The sequence below is a fragment of the Danio rerio genome, chromosome 3 (genome assembly GCF_052040795.2).
Source record: "Danio rerio strain M-AB ecotype USA chromosome 3, GRCz13ab, whole genome shotgun sequence".
Classification (NCBI taxonomy): domain Eukaryota; kingdom Metazoa; phylum Chordata; class Actinopteri; order Cypriniformes; family Danionidae; genus Danio; species Danio rerio.
This window is the reverse complement of record NC_141023.1, coordinates 27,507,557-27,525,428: the sequence shown is the minus strand read 5'-3', so window position 1 is coordinate 27,525,428 and position 17,872 is coordinate 27,507,557. Positions and strand designations below refer to the sequence as shown.

The window sequence follows — 17,872 nt, the reverse complement described above, 5'->3', positions numbered from 1 at the left end:
GTCAGTTTTATGCCTTATATGTGTTTCTTTATTCTCACCATCTTTTTGTATTTTTAGTTTTATGATGCTATAAAGCACTTCAGTCGTCAGTCTTGTGGCTGTTTTAACCATTAATTAAATGAGAAAACGTGAAACTTGAACATAATCTTGATGATTAGCAGCAACATGTTCAGTTGTTAGAGCAGTGAATGGGAATAGCAGCTGTCAAGCCTTGAAGGGATAGTTCACCTAAAAAAAAAAAAAGAAAATTTTGTCATAATTTACTCAACCTTTGCGTGATTCAAACCTTTAGGAGTTTCTTTCTTCTGTTAAACAGAAGAAAAAGACAATGTGAAGAAAGCTGAAACTGTTAAACAGTACAGAGAAAGGTTTGGAACCACTTTAGGGTGAGTAAACAGTGAGTTCATTTTCATTTCTGGGTAAACTCTCCATTTAAAAAGGTACAGCACAGTTAAAAGTACAGTAAAACTGCTATAAATGTGGACCATGTGATGTCAGTGGCCATATACACTACTGTAAATCTAAATTTAGATATTATTTTAGAAATAAAGGTACAGCATGTGGTATGGCTTGACTCATGAGTGTTGCCAGATCTTCCTTGATAAAAAAAAGGAAAAAAAAAAAACAAAAAAAAACAACAGGAATAAGAGTAAGTCCATGAACATAAACTAAAATTCTTTATCATATTAATAAATAAGACTAAAATATATAGAAGTGTGCACTGCAATCATTATTTTAAACTGGAACATCATTTATAATAAGTGGACATGGCAGCACTTCGAGATCGTGCTGTAGAGATCAGCCTTACAAACATAAACAAAATGCCTCTGTTCACTGTGGTTTAGTTAAAATTACTAACCATAATGAATTTCCGGGCACTATTCTTCCACACCAGTGTTTTTCTTTTTGATTGCAGGCAAATGATAAACGTGATATTGATTTGTTTAGTTTGCAGTAGCAGAAGAAATGCGATTTAGTGATTGACTAAAAGATTTGACTAATTATTAATGGATGAATTAGATGTTTTAAATGAGTAAACAAAATAACAGTCTGTTCCTCTCACTGTAGAAAGTTAGATTTGGAACAGCAATAGGGTGAGCAAATGATGACAGGTTTTAATTTTAGGCTGGGATGTTGCTTTAAATCACAGATAGAACTGGACTTTCTCTCCTTTTATCCTACGCTTTATACGTAGGGGGTGTTTTTGTAGTGTGGCATTATAGTCAAAGGAGAGAAAGTGGTGGGAGAGAGTTTTTCCATTTAGTTTAGTGTGTACAGTTGTCCCGTGTCAGAGTGTGTTCTCGACAGGCCTGTGGGTGATGGGATATCTCTGCCTACATAACTCCTGGTTTGGCACGTAGAAGATGTGTGTGTGTGTGTGTGTGTGTGTGTGTGTGTGTGTGTGTGTGTGTGTGTGTGTGTGTGTGTGTGTGTGTGTGTGTGTATGTTTGTGTATGAAGTGAGTTTCCTCCTGTAAAAAAAAAAGCAAAATAACAAATTAGATCCCTTTGATGTCTATTTTTACTAGCTTAAAGATGACTCTCATATGAAGAATGAAGTCACGTGAATTTCTCAGGTGTGATTTTATCACAGACTTCAGCAGAGTTTAAACATCTTGATTTTGTTGGTTTTTCTATCTAAACTGATCCTTATTTAGTATTTTCTATTGGATTCAAGTCATGTGATTGCCGAGCCATGCTTGATTTTCCATCTCAGAAAGCGTTTGAGTTTCCTTGGCTGTGTTTTGGATCATTGTCTTGCTGAAATGTCTCTGGTTTAATCTCTATCCTCCTGGTAATGTAGATGTTGGACTGAAGCAGCTAATGTTAATTTACACTGACGGAGAGCAAAGGGTTGCTGAAGAACTACTAAGAGATTTCAGCTGCTGTCTAGGCTTTCTACACCTCACTTTCTTCATGTGTTCAATCCTTTTTTTCTTGTGTCATTTCATTTTAATGCACATAACTTAATTTGTAAACTAATTATATTTGTTGTCTTAGCATATTTGCAAATATTTGGTTGTTATTCAGGGCCGGAGTGGGACTCCTTTTCAGCCCTGGATTTTCAACCTTTAGACCGGCCCACCTCAATTCACGACTGACTATATTAAAATAACGTCATTTCCAATTCAGCTTCTAATGAAACTATCACGTTCTTTTAAAAAAAAAAACAAAAACAAAAAACAGCTGCTTTAGAACTTCAAATGTTCAGCAACTCAAACAGTCTTATGTCTTAACAATGAAAATGAAAAATAAATAATTAAATAATTAATCAGGTGAGGTTCGAACTCGGGTTGGCGTCGTCGTAAGGCAACGTGCTGACCACTGGACCACAATGACGCTGTTACTTTGAAGCATTTGGAATAAAAAATAAATATTGAACTGTTATCCACAAGACACTTTTAACCACAGTATTACTTTCTATTGATGGCTTAATCTTTTTTCTCCCCTGTTTCGATTTCTTATCAAGTTATGTCAGATGTATTAATGTAGTAAATCATCTGATTTTCATTAAGCAGGTTTAATATTCATTAATATTAATTATTCGAATTGTTATTTTCACTAAGGTGCCACTGTTTGGGGTCGAATGATAGTTACGCCATCATTTACCTACAGGCTGCATTTTGCTCACGGGGCTGCGAGAAAATAAATAAAAAAGGCGGAGCTGCGGCAAAATAATTAATAAAAAGAGTGAGGCTGTGGTCAAATAAATAAATAAATATATAAGAAAGTGTATCTGCTGAGAGTGCAAGCAGCTAGGGACACCGGCCCTTGCGGCCAAAAAACAGACCGGCCCACCGGGAATTCTCCCGGTCCTCCTGATTAGCCTGTTGTTATTAACATCTGGAGAAAATTTCGAGTCAACAGCAGAGAAAAAATGGTGACATGTTGAATACTTAATGTCTTTTGCTTTTGGTATTTTCAGATTTTTTCCCAAAACTGGGAAAAAATGAACTTTTTCATTAATAAAAAATAGAAAGAGTAATAAATTTAACATATAAATTTGTTAAAATTAAACATAAAATCTATAAAAAAGGGTAAAAGGAAAAGTGATCCCTTATTAAAACGAATGAAATGCATAAAAATATCACAATCAACTTAAATAAAACGAATGTTCAAATGAAACCCTAACCCTAACAAAAAAGTAATAGTAAAAGTTAATAAACGCATAAATATTTATAAATACTCTCACGTTAAAACACTTCAGAACAACTAAAATAAGACTGACCTTAAAGCAATATGTTTGTTCAGATGGACGACAGAACAAAACACACCATCTGCTTATACAAAACCATACAAAGAAATCTGCCAGCACCTGAAGTATACACAAATAGCATCCACATCAAATCCACACACAGCTGTTTGATGAATGTATTTTTCATCAAACTTCCCCATTATCTCAATCCTTCTGTGTGTGTGTGTGTGTTTTCATTCTGCTAATCTGCCATTGTTTATTGATAGCGAGTGCTAATTTAGCCAGTTTTTTTTTTTTGGTCTCTCGAGTGCAGCATGCAAAGTGGCGGTTTAGTGTTGATTTGTTGTGTGGGGTGGAGCGACGTCTCCATGCATAAGTGGATAATCCGGGTGCTGGGAGGTGGATGAATTGGTCCTGATCAAATAAGAAAGCTCTTCCTGGGATAAAGGTCTGATGTGTGTTGTTTGTCCGTGGGTGTGCTTGTTCATTTGTTGTCGGTCCGGTGCATGCTAACACTGTAATTTAATTGGCACAGCTGTATGGGTGAACTTGTGTTTGAAGCTGAGCGTGAGCTTCACTAATGGTTTAACACACAGAGGGCACGACTGATGCCAGATGAAGCATTTGGTTTGTGTGTGTGTGTGTGTGTAGAGGGCATTTATGAATCAAAAGTATGCAGACAACCCCTTATATTGAGCATGTTTGATGCATAAAGCTAAAGACTGTCTTGTTGTGCAAACTATTCTATACATTTTGTCTAGTTATTTAGGTTATGACTAGGCCCAACCTGAATCTGTGTGTGCAGAAATCTCCACAAATTTCCACAGATTTTTAGCCCATCATTGAGTTAATTTATTTACTTGTGCAAATGTGTGGAAAAATGTTTATTTTATTTTTAGTTTTTAAATTAAGCTCAGTAATATTTTTGACTAATATGAATATGTTCATATTATTTAATTACAATACAGTTTGTAAAGTAATAACTTCTGTGTATTAGTAGATATATTATATGAGAGACTTGCTTTGTTTACCAAATAAGTGGATCTAATTGGATTAGCATTTTAAACATTAAATAAAAGCTAAAAAGCTATTCTTTTTATGTCATATATTAAGACTAAACCAAAGGAGAATGAATGAATGAATGAATGAATGAATGAAAACTTTTGTTATGATACTTCCAAAATAATTTTGCATAAATGCACAGATTTGTTTTTACAAAATTCTCTGTAGAAATAGCAAAGAAAGTCTGCAGATTCTGTCTGGCCCTAGTTATGAGCCATAAACTGCTTACTTCTGAAGTATTTGACAATGATATTGTTGTTGTCTCTGTGTGAACTGCAATTTGAAAAGTTTGTGCAATGTCATGCAAGAGTAAAAAGAAAATGAAAATCTGCAATATAGCCTTTAATATCACACCAACTTAACCTAGAAGTGTGTGTATTTGTATATGAGTAATTGACAACCTAAACAATTATGGCGAACTACAGGACTGAAAGTGACTGGCTTGCATATTATTTTTAGTATTTTTATTATTTCCATGGATCTGTGTGAAAGAAGATTTTTTTTTGACAGCATTGTGATTTGTATGCGAAACTTTTTAACAAATGCGAAGGAAAATATTTGACAGTTTTTATGGATATCTGAGCAAATCCCATGGAATAAATGAAGCTAAACACCTTAGAAAAGCTTGAAAAGAAACAATAAATTATAATAGATTGTAAACAGAATATCTGACATGTAATAGCACAAATATTCAGCACTATTATCCCCAAAGTAGTTTGACTTCTTGATGTTAGACTAGGGACTGAAGTAAGTAGCATGTATATTGTGACAATTTTGGTAAAATATAGGAGAAGAAGAAAACCATGCATCAAGCAAAGTACTCCAAAAAAGAGAATAATTTATTGTATAAAAAATCAAAAATAAACAGAAAATAGCAAATAACGAGGAATAAAATAGATATATATAGATATCTGCTTTTTTTTAAAAACTATGTACGTGATGTCATTGAGAAGGCAGAGCTAGTAAATAACGTCTGGAAATAAACAATGAACATTGAATCTAAGGGACTGATCCAGGCGCAAAAAAAAAAGAAATATGCTAGGTATTCTAAACAAAATATCTGCTGTATAATAGCACAAATGTTTAACGCTATTGTCTTTAACGTATTATCAATTGAAACATATAACATTTAAAACTACCCAGGCAGTCATTTGACCATTTTTGAAATGTTGTTTTTTTCAGGGTAATCAAGACGCCCCAGCACCCCCAGAAACCATGGCCCAGCCTTTCCCATCGGCCCAGTTCGCTCCCCCTCAGAACGGCATTCCTGCTGAGTACACGCCGTCCCACCCTCACCCGACCCCAGACTACTCGGGCCAGACCCCGGTGGCAGAGCACACGCTGAACTTGTACACCCCTGCCCAAACGCACAGTGAGCCCAGCGGACCAGACAACAGCATACAGGCGGTCTCCGGCACAGCCACAGTAAGCAGCGCTCGCTCACTTCATCTATATCTGACTCTCTTCTTGATGGCATTTGCTCGTCATGGTTCAGCCTTTTTTTTTTTCGGATTGTGTTGTGGATTGAGCTGCCCTCCGTGATCTGCCCTCCAAGGACATCAGTGCTGTAGCTCGCCCTTAATATTTCATATGTTTCAGGGCATTTCCATGAATAATTGACCAGCTTTGTGTTATTTCACCAGCTCGGGGTACAAAGTGCTCTCGCTGAGTTTAGTTTGGCGCGGTTTTCCCTCTAGGTTTTCAAAAAATATTTAATAAAGAGCATTTTCCCATCCCAAAATGGTACTTCTGCATAGCAACATGATCAGTGCGGATTTTTGTACGATCAATAGTTTGATTCAAAATGAAAGTTAAGGCATTATTGTGCTACCGTCATGTTGTGAGCGAAACTTTACCTCTCATTTTTTATTATTATTATTTGGCTTTTAGTTATTATTTGGCTTTAGAATACTTTGTTTAATTCATTGAATGAATGAACGAAAGAACGAACAAATGAACGAACGAACAAATGAATGAACGAACAAATGAAAGAATGAACAAACTATGAATGAATAGTTGGTTTGTTAAATCGTTTATTCATTCATTCATTCACTCCTTTATTGATTTTTTATTAAGCTGCCACATGATTGTTGTTTTTGGTGTTTATAAATTAGGTCATTAATTAATTAATTAATTCATTTATTCATTTTTTCACTCATTTATTCATGTTCATTCTTCCATTGCATAATTCGTTCATTTAATAATTGCATTGTGTGGGGTTATTACATAATGCATTGTTTACAGTATAGCGCATTTATTGTGTATGGCCATACAACCATGGGGGGGTGGGGGTGGGGGGTCTCTCCACACCACCACCAGTGTGCAGGATCAACTTGGATGATGCGATGGCACACACCAGCTATAGGTGGAGTGAAGCGACAGAGATACAGCCAATTCAGTGGATGGGGATGATTGGGATGCCATAATCTGTCAGGGCTGATGGAGGGAATTTGGCCAGGAGACCATGGTTACATCACTACTCTTTACGAGAAGTGCCTTGGGATTTTTAATGACCACAGAGAGTCTTAATGTCTCATCTGAAAGACGGATTGGGCATTGCTCAAAAAGTTGCCCTGTGTATCATCATTATTAGATGTGTTTTTATTATTTCCATAATTTTTTTAATTGTTCAGTTTTAGTTTAGTTTTGACTTCTAAATTCTTGGTGTGTTGTGCACGTAAATCAACCTAGATGTTAGAATTCAACCAATCGCTGCCCTTTTTTAAACTACTGTTTGTTTGTGATTTCATCGAGAAGGCAGAGCTAGTAAATAACATTAGGAAATAAACAATGAACACTGAATCTAAGTGTTTTGTACTGGCTGTATAGTCCTCCGAAAAGCCGCTAATATTAGGTTAGATTAAGGTCACCAGCATCTGAGGACAACGTTTTTAGGACGTCCAATAATAAAGTGAGATGATAATATTTGGTTGATTTTAGGTTGTGTTGGTAAGTGACCAAAACTCAATGTCGAGTCAACATCTTAAACCAACATCAAATTAAAGTAACATACTGACATTTATTCATCAGGTATGGCAACCAAAATCCAACGTCTGATAGATGTTATATTGGTAACATCCTCACAACATCAAGCTGCAACATCAATAGATGTTGACATTTTGTTGTTTTTAGGTTGCGTTGGAAAGTAACCAAAATCCAACATCTGATAGACATCAAATTGGTAACATCCACACAATATCAAGTTGTAACATCATTAGACGTTGAAATTTTTTTTTTTTTTTTTTGCGTTAGTGATCAAAATCCAATGTCTGATAGATAATTGATAATGTCCACACAACGTCAAGCTGTAACATCATTAGATGTTGGTATTTTGTTGTTTTTTGTTTGCGTTGGAATGTGACCGCAATGCAACGTCTGTCCAGCTTTGGAAATTGACGTCGACCTGACGTTGGGTTTGGATGTCACTCCAAATTTAATTTCCAAACAAGATGCAACGTCCCATGACGTTAAGGTACAACGTCAATCTGACGTTATGTTAACATCCTGTGCCTGCTAAATTTTGTTAGATGAATAGTTCCACCTACTGTAGAAGCACCTATAGCCATTTATTTCTTTAATTTCTTCATGTTTTAAAGCTGTTTACAAAGCAATGAATTGCAGGTTTAATACATGAGTGAAGCTGTCTTTAGAAAGCACAACAGTTTGCTCGTTTCTTTTAACGAATCTCCTGTTGTATCTCATAATTAGGCTATTTGTTCAACAGACAGACTGTTTCACTGATTTGAAGGAAAATGTGAGCTTTCTTGCGAGACAGCGGCCAGATTTTCATTGCCTCTCCTGCCTTAGTGTTCAGATTTCTGTTTTAGTGCCAGAGCAGAAGGGAGCAAAACCACATCTGGAAAAGCCATTATTTTCCCCCCTGCCTCTCTCCCTCTCTCTCTTTCTCTATCTTTTTTCCTCACTTTCCGAGACTAGTGAGAGAAAGCAAAACTTTACCGACATCCAAAGCAATGACCTCATCTGACTGGTGCTGTTTTTAGATCCAACTCATTCCTCACAAGTGATTCTTCATCTGCAAACAAAAGAGGCTCAGACTGTGATTTTTGCCCGCGTCTCGTCTTTGTGTGTTTGTTGGAGTAAATGATAACTAATCATTTCCTTTTATACTGTGTAGTAATAGATGGTTTTCATCAGTGTTTTGATAGAGAGCAGTGAATTTCCCATATATTCTCTGCGGACAGTGTGTGTGCATGAGAGAGCTTGTGGTGGATTTCTGGATGTGAAACAGCATTTACTTTCCACAAACAACATGCAATATAAAATCTTAGGAACATTTCACAGTAAGTTTCCGATAGTCCCCGCAGGAGCTTGCACAAAAACTGACAATGAGCAAAATTTTATTTTTTATTTTTTCCAATCTACATTTAGGGTCATGTTAAATTCTGTACAATACAAGAGTACATGGTCAGTAAGATGTATGACATTATGTGTGTGTATGTATGTTTGTATGTATGTATGCATGTATGTATGGATGGATGTACTTAATTAATTAATGTATTCATTCATTCATTCATTATTTAAGTGTTTGTTTATTTATTTATTTATTTTATTTATTTATTTATTTTTTTGCCCTCATAACACATTCAATGCGTGTACTCTATTTTCTCATTCCAGTTTTTCTGTGACACAGAATAAAAAATAACAACAATTGTCAATTTTATTTTTTTGTCAACAAAAAAAACTAAAACAAATTGTCCCTAATCAGCAATCAAGAAAATTGCAGAATTTTTGATTGCTACTGTAATGTTACTGTTGTATTCACTAAATGTCATGATTACTCAAGAGCACATTTTATAAAACTTAAAAATACACAGTATTCTAAAAAAAGTACTGCAAAGGTTTGTCAATAGGTGTACATAAAGTTCCAAAAGTGTGAAAAATATGAGAAATGGTTAAATATATTTGGCAAATTGCCACTGATTCTATTTTGACACCTTTTTTATAGCAAGGATGAAAGTAACTAATGATCAAACATCAATTAAATCTCATAAAAAAGAATAAATAATAATTTAATAATAAATAAATAACAATAAACTATTTAAAATAATAAATATGTAAATAATGTGTATTTAAGGTCTAAAAGCATTTGTTAACCATTAATATTTCAGAAATTGATTTATTTCTCTTCAGCTTTTAAATAGGCCAAGAATGTAGAAAATAATACCTCAGCAGTTATGCATTACATTATAGCAACATGTTATACAATAATACAAAATATAGTTTAAGTTTATAGTTTAATAGTGAAGTTAAAGTATTTAGTAATAGTTTAAGTGATTTACAATTTATTTGATCAACACAACAAAGCTAATTTGCGACTGTATTATTGCAATCTATACTAATACCAGTATTGGAAGCGTTCCTTTAAAAGTGAGGTTAGTTATAGTTACTAGTTACTTCTTACAAATAATAACTGAGTTACATGATTATAAAAGTAACTAAATTCCAGAGAAAATGACTATTGTGTTACTTTAAAAAAATCTAATTTGTCAAATTAATATAAAATAAATTTAAAACATTATACACTAATATACACTATTTATTGTGTGAGCAACAACGACAGCATGTCCTTAACTATATATCTAGAGATTTTGTTTTTTAATTCTGTCTGAGTAATAAGTGTTCGCAGTAGAGAAAAAAAAGTTGCATTTGCTTTGATGTTGGCTTTGTCTCCTCCTTTTGGTAGCAGAGTTTAAGTTATCACCTGCGTAGCCACTAATTTTGTGGGGGCACGTGACGACGTGAGGTGCTTAATTAGATTAGAATTACTTGTCATCGACGCAGAAAGACTCGTTTTTTTTTCTTGGAATAAGTTGCACTATACATAAACATTCTTGCCTTTCATCTCAACGAGGGAAAAGTAGTGCCTATATTTCCAGTTTGCAAACACTACTTTTGAATTTGTTGGATTTGCCATGGATCTGACTCCTGGTCGTTGGTGTGTATGACTGACTGCATGAGCTTGTGCGTAAACGTCAGCACTAGTCTTCCTCTGATTGGCAAATGATGAAAATGTACTCTAAGCCAGTCATCAAGTTTTCAGACACACCAATCATCATCAGCGGTTGGTTATGGGTCCTGTCCCAGCCCCGAACACACACACAGGCTGTGTCCAAAATCGCCTACTACTCAGTATGTACTGCATTTGAATTTGAATTTACTACTCCACCATTAGAAAAGTATGTGCTATTGACCTTATTTTTAAATGCGGAGGTTTTCTTCTTCTTTTTCTTTCGATTGTTTCAAAACTTCCGATTCAGTTTCCTATGGGGGAAATGCCTAGGGATAATAAACCATAAAAAACTGTTAAACTACTTGCTCTACAAACAAGTGTATCCATGACTATAAATGACAAAGCAGAATCATGTAATAAGAAAATGTCAGTTTGCAACATCAAACAGCACAACGACATCCTTAATTTTGTCATGATCACGCGACCACGTCAGTTGCGTCGCTTTACTCTCATTCATGAATTTTCTGGCGATGCATTATGGCGTGCATCAGATACGCATAAGTAATTCGGGTACTTCTCGCAAACTGTTTTTCGAATTCTGTGAATTCGGACATATTACTCGACTTGCAAACTGTTTTTAACATACTATATAGTATGGAAGTAAGCAATTTTGGATGCAGCCACACACACACACCCCAGTGAAAGAGAGGTGCTATGGCTTCAGTGTTCAGTGTTTTCAATCATACTTGCATGTATTTTATTATCAGTAATGGTTATGGCAGTTTAACGGGAGAAACAGTAATTCAATTGACAATTGACAGTAACACCGTTTATTTATAGCGTAAATAGACTAATACTTATTTATATATTATAAGACTAATAAAAATTATTTTTTTATAATTATGATTAACAATATAATAATAATAATAGTAATAATAATAATAATATTAATTATATAATTATTATTATATATTAATAAATGTATAGATGAATATATTATTAGACTAATGATAATAATTATTATTATTATATATTGATATATTTATAGACTAATACGTATTTAACATTTTTCAGTAGCAAAAATGAACATTTGTTAGGAATTAACAATGAATAGTTATCTAATCAATTAATAAATATGACTTAATGCTTAGTGTAATAGCAAAACTTGTTTTATTCAAGACACATTTAAACAAAAAACTTCAAAAACACTAATTACAACAATACAGTAGCATTTGAACAGTTTCTCCTTCTCACAGATTTGTTATGACTGGTGTTATTAATTGTCACCTTCTTTTCGGGACATTAGTTATCAGATTCTCAGTAAACAGCCCGGGTGTAATGATGGTCACAGACGCAGAGGTGGACCTTCAATTTGACCGACCTGAGTGGTTGTTAAAAGCGGCCCACTCACAGATCATTCTCCTAGTTTCAGACAATACTGAAAGTGGGTGAGTTGTTTACTGTGTAATTAGCCCATCCATTGCTGCCTCTTTGACCCATTCAGGCCGCTTTGTGAACATGATAGCCAGGTATTATCTCATTGACTGTAATCAGCCAATCACAGCGACGAGGAGGCGCTGCTTTTAGTCATGTGACTCTCCTCCACTATTAGATGGTGTCGAAAAGATGAACGTTTTATTTGTTCTTATTTTAAAATAATACACTGAACAAAATGCTTTTCTTAAGTAGATTTTCTGTCATGTTTCTAGTCTAAATATCTAAACGTTCTTAAATCAAGAAGTATTTTGTGGACAAGCAAAAAATATTGTCTTGATGTATGAAATATTATGCCAAAATTAATTGAGTTTTTTCTCAAAACAAACAAAATAATTTGCTAATGGGGTAAGCAAAAAATCATATATGTCAAAGGGAAAAGGGAGTTTATTTAGTTTACCTCATTGGCAGATTATTTTTAAAACATTATTTATTATATTATTTGGCTAAAAATGCGTTTTTTAGATATTTGGACTAGAAACAAGAGTAAGCCATCTAAATAAAAAGGCATTTTTCACTAAACTGTGTATATTTCAGGTCAATGCTTGCTGTTCTATTGTCACTATTCACAATCAAACTATATATAATTTGAGGCACTTATAATGCTTTATAATGCTTGGTTTTGATTGGCTGATGAACATTCTAATTGTAGTATAAACAGAACAATTGACCAGTCTGTTATTTAAATCATCACCATTTTGCCATAATTCAATGGACCAGAGTGAATTATTCAACTTATATCATATAAATAGGGGAATCAACATCTTAAAAGGGTTTCAGCCTTAGTGAGAACATACCATGGTAACACTTTATTTTGAAGGTCAATATGAGTAGTAGTGTCTGCTTAATGTTGATACTGCTCCTTCAACAGACGTTTAACTGACTATAAGAAACTTTGCAAGTACATGTCAACTTACACTAACCCTAACCCCATTTAACAGTCTACTTATAATCCGATAACAATTAGTTATCATGTAGATGCAATGTAACTTAAATTCAACAAACAGACTCAAAATAAAGTGTGACCCATACCACACAAGAAGGTTTAAGTTGTATCTAACCCTAAACCCTAACCCAAAAATCGCATAGAGATCTCACCTAAAGGTATTGAAAATTACTACAGGGCTGCACAATATATCATTTCAGCATCCATATCGCAATGTGAACATTCACCATAGTCACCATTCATTGCAGGATATGCACTGCTAAGTCTGCATCAATATTAATTATTGGTATGCGATGTGGATGGTATGGCATGTGGCTGTATGGATTTTATAAGCATTTGGCATAAAGAATTGCACCACTAGTTTTTTTGTATCATTATTTTTTTTTAAGTTACTGTTCCTGAATGCTGTTAGACTCAGAAAACGCTAAAGCACTGTTTATTCAAATTGTGTTTTTTTTTCTTTAATGTATTTATTCATGCCTTTAATTTGTTCAAAAGATTTTATGCATATGTACATGTCTACAGAGTCATTTCAATCAATCTAAAAGGATAAGATCTTTCCAAATAGAGATATTTAAGTCATTTAATTGTTCTCGTATTGCAATATATATCACAGACTAACAAGTTATTGCAATGTTAGATTTTTCCAATATCGCGCAGCCCCATTAACAAGTATATGACATCTTTTAGCTCAAGCGACATATGTACACTCTCAAAAATAAAGGACAACGGCTGTCACTGGGGTGGTACCTTGTCAAAAGTACACATTTTTACCATACTGGTGGACATTTTTGTACTTTTGTAACTTTAAGTTACTGTGAGGTACACATTTGTACTTTTTAGGTAATACATTTTGGTATTATCATTTTGGTATTATAATTTAGGTATTATGTACTTTTTAAGGACCTGTTAGAAACAAAAATGTACCTTTTGAAAAGGAATCGCCACCGTGACAGATTTTGTAACTTCATTTCTGAGAATGTACTGAAATGGTCAATTCAATTCATGCAAATGTGTGTCAAAATGCAGTGAGTACTCAGATGAACCCTCGTTGTTATGTAAGAAATGAACAATAAAGAGTTGAGAATGAAAATGCATGTTTAGCCGTATATCAAAAGTGTGTAAGACCGGGTATATTCCTGCTGCTGAATGTGCTTATCATCATTATGAATCAAACAAAAAAGCACAAGGACAAAATCACACACTGCTCATGACTGAAGGAGTTTTATAGCTTTAGTAGGAAACTAATTAGGCTTGATTCTTACAATTCTTCATATTTTTTTTTGTTTTGAATCTAATGTATTAAGCTATTTTTTGTTTCTTTTGCTTTTTTCATTCTTTCTATTGAATTGATAACGTGAAATTACTTGATCTCTAAAATGTATAGGTGCAACATACAGTGTATATATATTCTCTTTATTCCAGATGCTAGGTCCAAAAGTACAAAAGACAGACAAAATGATACAAACCACACAATTTACTTGATTGACTGCAATTATGCTAATATTTCATCAAAGGTGACTGATAACGCACCTTAGTAAGTCTAGAGCTTATCAACAGCATTAAAATGCTATTTTGAGAATTCTCCAATAAACAGATAAACTTATAGATCAAACTTCTCATCAAAGCAAAAATGGTGGAACTCTTACCTTACAGAATAATTCCTTTGCACTACACCATCAATGTTTTTTAATCCTTTTAATGCACTACATGGGTCTAAAGTGACCCGTCTAAGCTTACTTTTTCTATATTTATTTATAGCTTGTGCATCAAAGGGTTAAGAAGAATCCTCGTACAATCATTGTATGCAACCTGCAGCTTTTGAAGCTCCTTTTTAAAATGATACCACAGAGGAGCTGTCTATAAAGAACTGCAATAAGTTCTAAAAAACTTTACCTTAACCTGCTCCAAACACAAATAAAACTTTCTCACCAGCATATTTGCTTAAGCATATAACTTTTAAAGTTCCCTGTACATATCATTATCATCCCTCACATCTTCAGTATTGGCATACCCTAAAAATTAAACAGTTTTACTAACATTTCAATTTGCCCTGACAATTAAAAATCTGGAAAAATCATATCTCTATGTGTCATGTAAACACTCTTTTTTGAATTATATTGCACATCATATCTCTGCCCATAATTTGCACAGATATTTGGCAGCTGCTGAAAACCAGCACTACTTGAGGAAAATAAAATCCTCAGAATACATGTAATGATTTATTATAGCATCACCAAGCACACAGCCACTCTTACAATCACTTAATTCCTCAGACAACTCTATTTTTTTCTTCTTCTTTAAATAAGGTTGCACTTACACCTGCATTTTAGAGATCAAGTAATTTTACATTCAACAATACCTCTTATGGCTCTCTTATAATTGTTTTAAATAATCTTGATTACAATATTGACTAAAATAAACATGATTAGGATTTTGTTTTATATAATCGAGCAGCCCTACTACTATTACGTCCACTGTCATTACTATATTACTTTTATTGTAGTTGTTAGTATTGTTTTTGTTTATTATCACTGCACTAAGACATGTTTTCCTTTTTACTTAAGACTGTTATTAATTCGAAATATGCACACCATACTGACTTTCTGGTCTCAAAATTCACCAGCCATCGGCAGAGTGTTTTATTTTCGGGCTCTGCTTGTAGACTCACAGATGATGGTGTAGTTTGACTTAGACAGCAACTGTGTTTTATCCTAGTAATGTTGCTATGCTGAAAATAGCACAAACGACATCATCTCTGATGTCTGATACTATTTATTTATTTATTTTTTGTCTCCGTGATTCACCGAGTACAGGAAAGCCTCAGTATTGTACCTCTGAGCTATTTTGCAGTGGTTTGTGCGTCTTCGTAAAGCATGCAACACAATGCTGTGTGTTCAATTTTCCACAAGTGCTTGCTTTTTATTTTTCTCCTCACGTAAATCTAACAGAAGAAATATGCTTCTGTTATAATGAACGACTGTTAATAAATCTTTCAATATACAAAAAAAAAAAGATTAACTGGAAGCCTTTTTTTCTGTTTGTTATTGTTTTTGCCTCCATGTTGGAGTCCTCTGCCTGTGAGAAGAATGTGGCACAGATGGCACGCTATGTAAACTGTCAGCCGTATGCATGCTATACACGCACACACACACACACACATGCAGGCTGTATTTTTACCTGGCACACTTCCCAGAATTGTTTAAAGAAGGGAATGAAAAATACTCCTCTACTTTTAGCTAGGTTAACTAGATCACTGGCCATATGTATATATAATTTACATTTCAAAGCAAGGAACATAACTATATATAGATTTTGAATACATTTTAAAATAAGGCTCCATTTGTGAAGACGTGTTAACTATTTTAGTTAACATAAATAATTAGCAATACTGTTATTTAACATTTATTTGAATTGTTTAGAGAAAGAAACAGAAAATGTGCCACTTCTTTTAGCAAGCTGAACTGGATCACTGACCATATGTCTAGTCATTTACATTTCAAAGCAAAGAACATAGAATTAAATTAGCAGGTACATACATTTGTATTCAAACATTAGCAGGGCCCTGAAAGAACAATAAAATGGATTTTTTTATTATTTCCATATTTTAAATATACTGGACACATTCAAGCACAAATTAAGTAATACATTTTATGAATTTATGAATTATAAACCAAATTAAATTCATTTTAATGTGTAAAAACAATCTGTATCAATATTTAAACTGAAATACTTACAAACTTAACATATTTTTTACACTTAAGTTTACACTAGTGAACCAATAATTAGTTGCTCAGACATTATTTTTAAAGTGGAACTGAAGCAGTCAGTCAAATTTACATCATTTTGTTTTCCACTTTAATAAAAATATATTAAACAAACTCCATTATTGTAACCATTTTAAAGAAAAGGCCATGTTTAACTATAGCTTATAGTGCAAGGACACCACCATCTTGGAATATCAATGTGTATGACATCACAGGATTGGTTCCGTTCACTCAGTTGAACAGATACAGTGGAAGTAAAGGACTGAACACATGACTGGACAGCCTAATTTAATCCAATCCTGCGCATCTGTGTTACATTGAGACTTCTGGCACCCAGAAACAGGTCTTTCATTCAGGAAAGAACAAACTACATCTTACAGTTTCTCTGAAATTCAGATTTTGCTTCAGAACTACATTTTAATGTCATACCAGAGGTTTTTATTTAGGTTGCAGTCAGGGTATTAAGCTGGCCACTTCATTACCTCATTCCTTTTTACCGAAACCATGTTGTAGCTTGCTTACTTGTGTGTTTGCGGTCACTGTCTTTCTAAAACATCTTTTCAGGGGAATTTCCTTATAGGCATATTAGCATGAAATCTCTTAAAGCATCCTCATACCATGATACCATGATGCGCCACCATGCTTCACAGTCTAAAAACCTGAATTTGGTTCATGGGCATATTCTCTGTTATACTCTCGATGACGACTAGATCCGAAAAGAACAATTTTACTCTAATCAGACCACATTTCTTTTTGACAGAGTCATTGTACTCATGAGCAAATTTGAAATGATTCTGTATACACGGTTCAGGTTTCATATATGAAGCTTTGTGGTGGCTTCTTATTGACAGCTGAGTTTCTCTCAAATATCTTCTGACTGTATAACCTTTGATCTGTCTGAGGTGATGATTGGCTGGATCTTTGCCATTCTGAATATTCCTATATCCATTTCACCTATAAAATGTATAACTTGATTGTTTTCATCTGCATGCTTCAGGTTTTTTTTTTTTTTTTGTCACTTTAAAGCATTTGAGCATTGGGACATTTCATTTAAAGCACATTGCACTTCTGAACAATGTTTGGAATGATCTTTTTTTTTCATCACAATTCAGAAAGAAATATATTTTATAACAATGCGACACTGCTGACCTCGATACGGATAACTGATGATTGCATATAATTTGCAATCAGTATCATGTAATCAGATTGTATGTAATTATTTTATTTACCTTTTAATATACTCAGAATCCTATTACAGTCAATTTTACTGATTACATTTTATGATGTATATAGCTGAAAGGGCATCCTTGACATAAAACATATGCTGGTCAAGTTGGAGGTTCATTCCGCTGTGTGGTTAATAAAGGGACTAAGCTGAAAAGAAAATGAATAAAATAATGAACATTTTATTATTTACAGTTGATTTAAAACACAATA

General features: G+C 33.8%; 1 protein-coding gene across 50 annotated transcripts in view; it reads left to right on the top strand.

Annotated features, from left to right (window-relative positions):
- rbfox1 (RNA binding fox-1 homolog 1) overlaps positions 1-17,872 on the top strand; it is a 445,822-nt gene that overhangs the window by 356,272 nt on the left and 71,678 nt on the right. For all 50 annotated transcript variants that reach the window (XM_087242557.1, XM_087242570.1, XM_087242556.1 and 47 more), the window contains one exon: positions 5,440-5,682. In XM_087242557.1, coding sequence (XP_087098683.1) covers positions 5,440-5,682 — 243 coding nt within the window. The remainder of the gene's footprint in view (positions 1-5,439; positions 5,683-17,872) is intronic.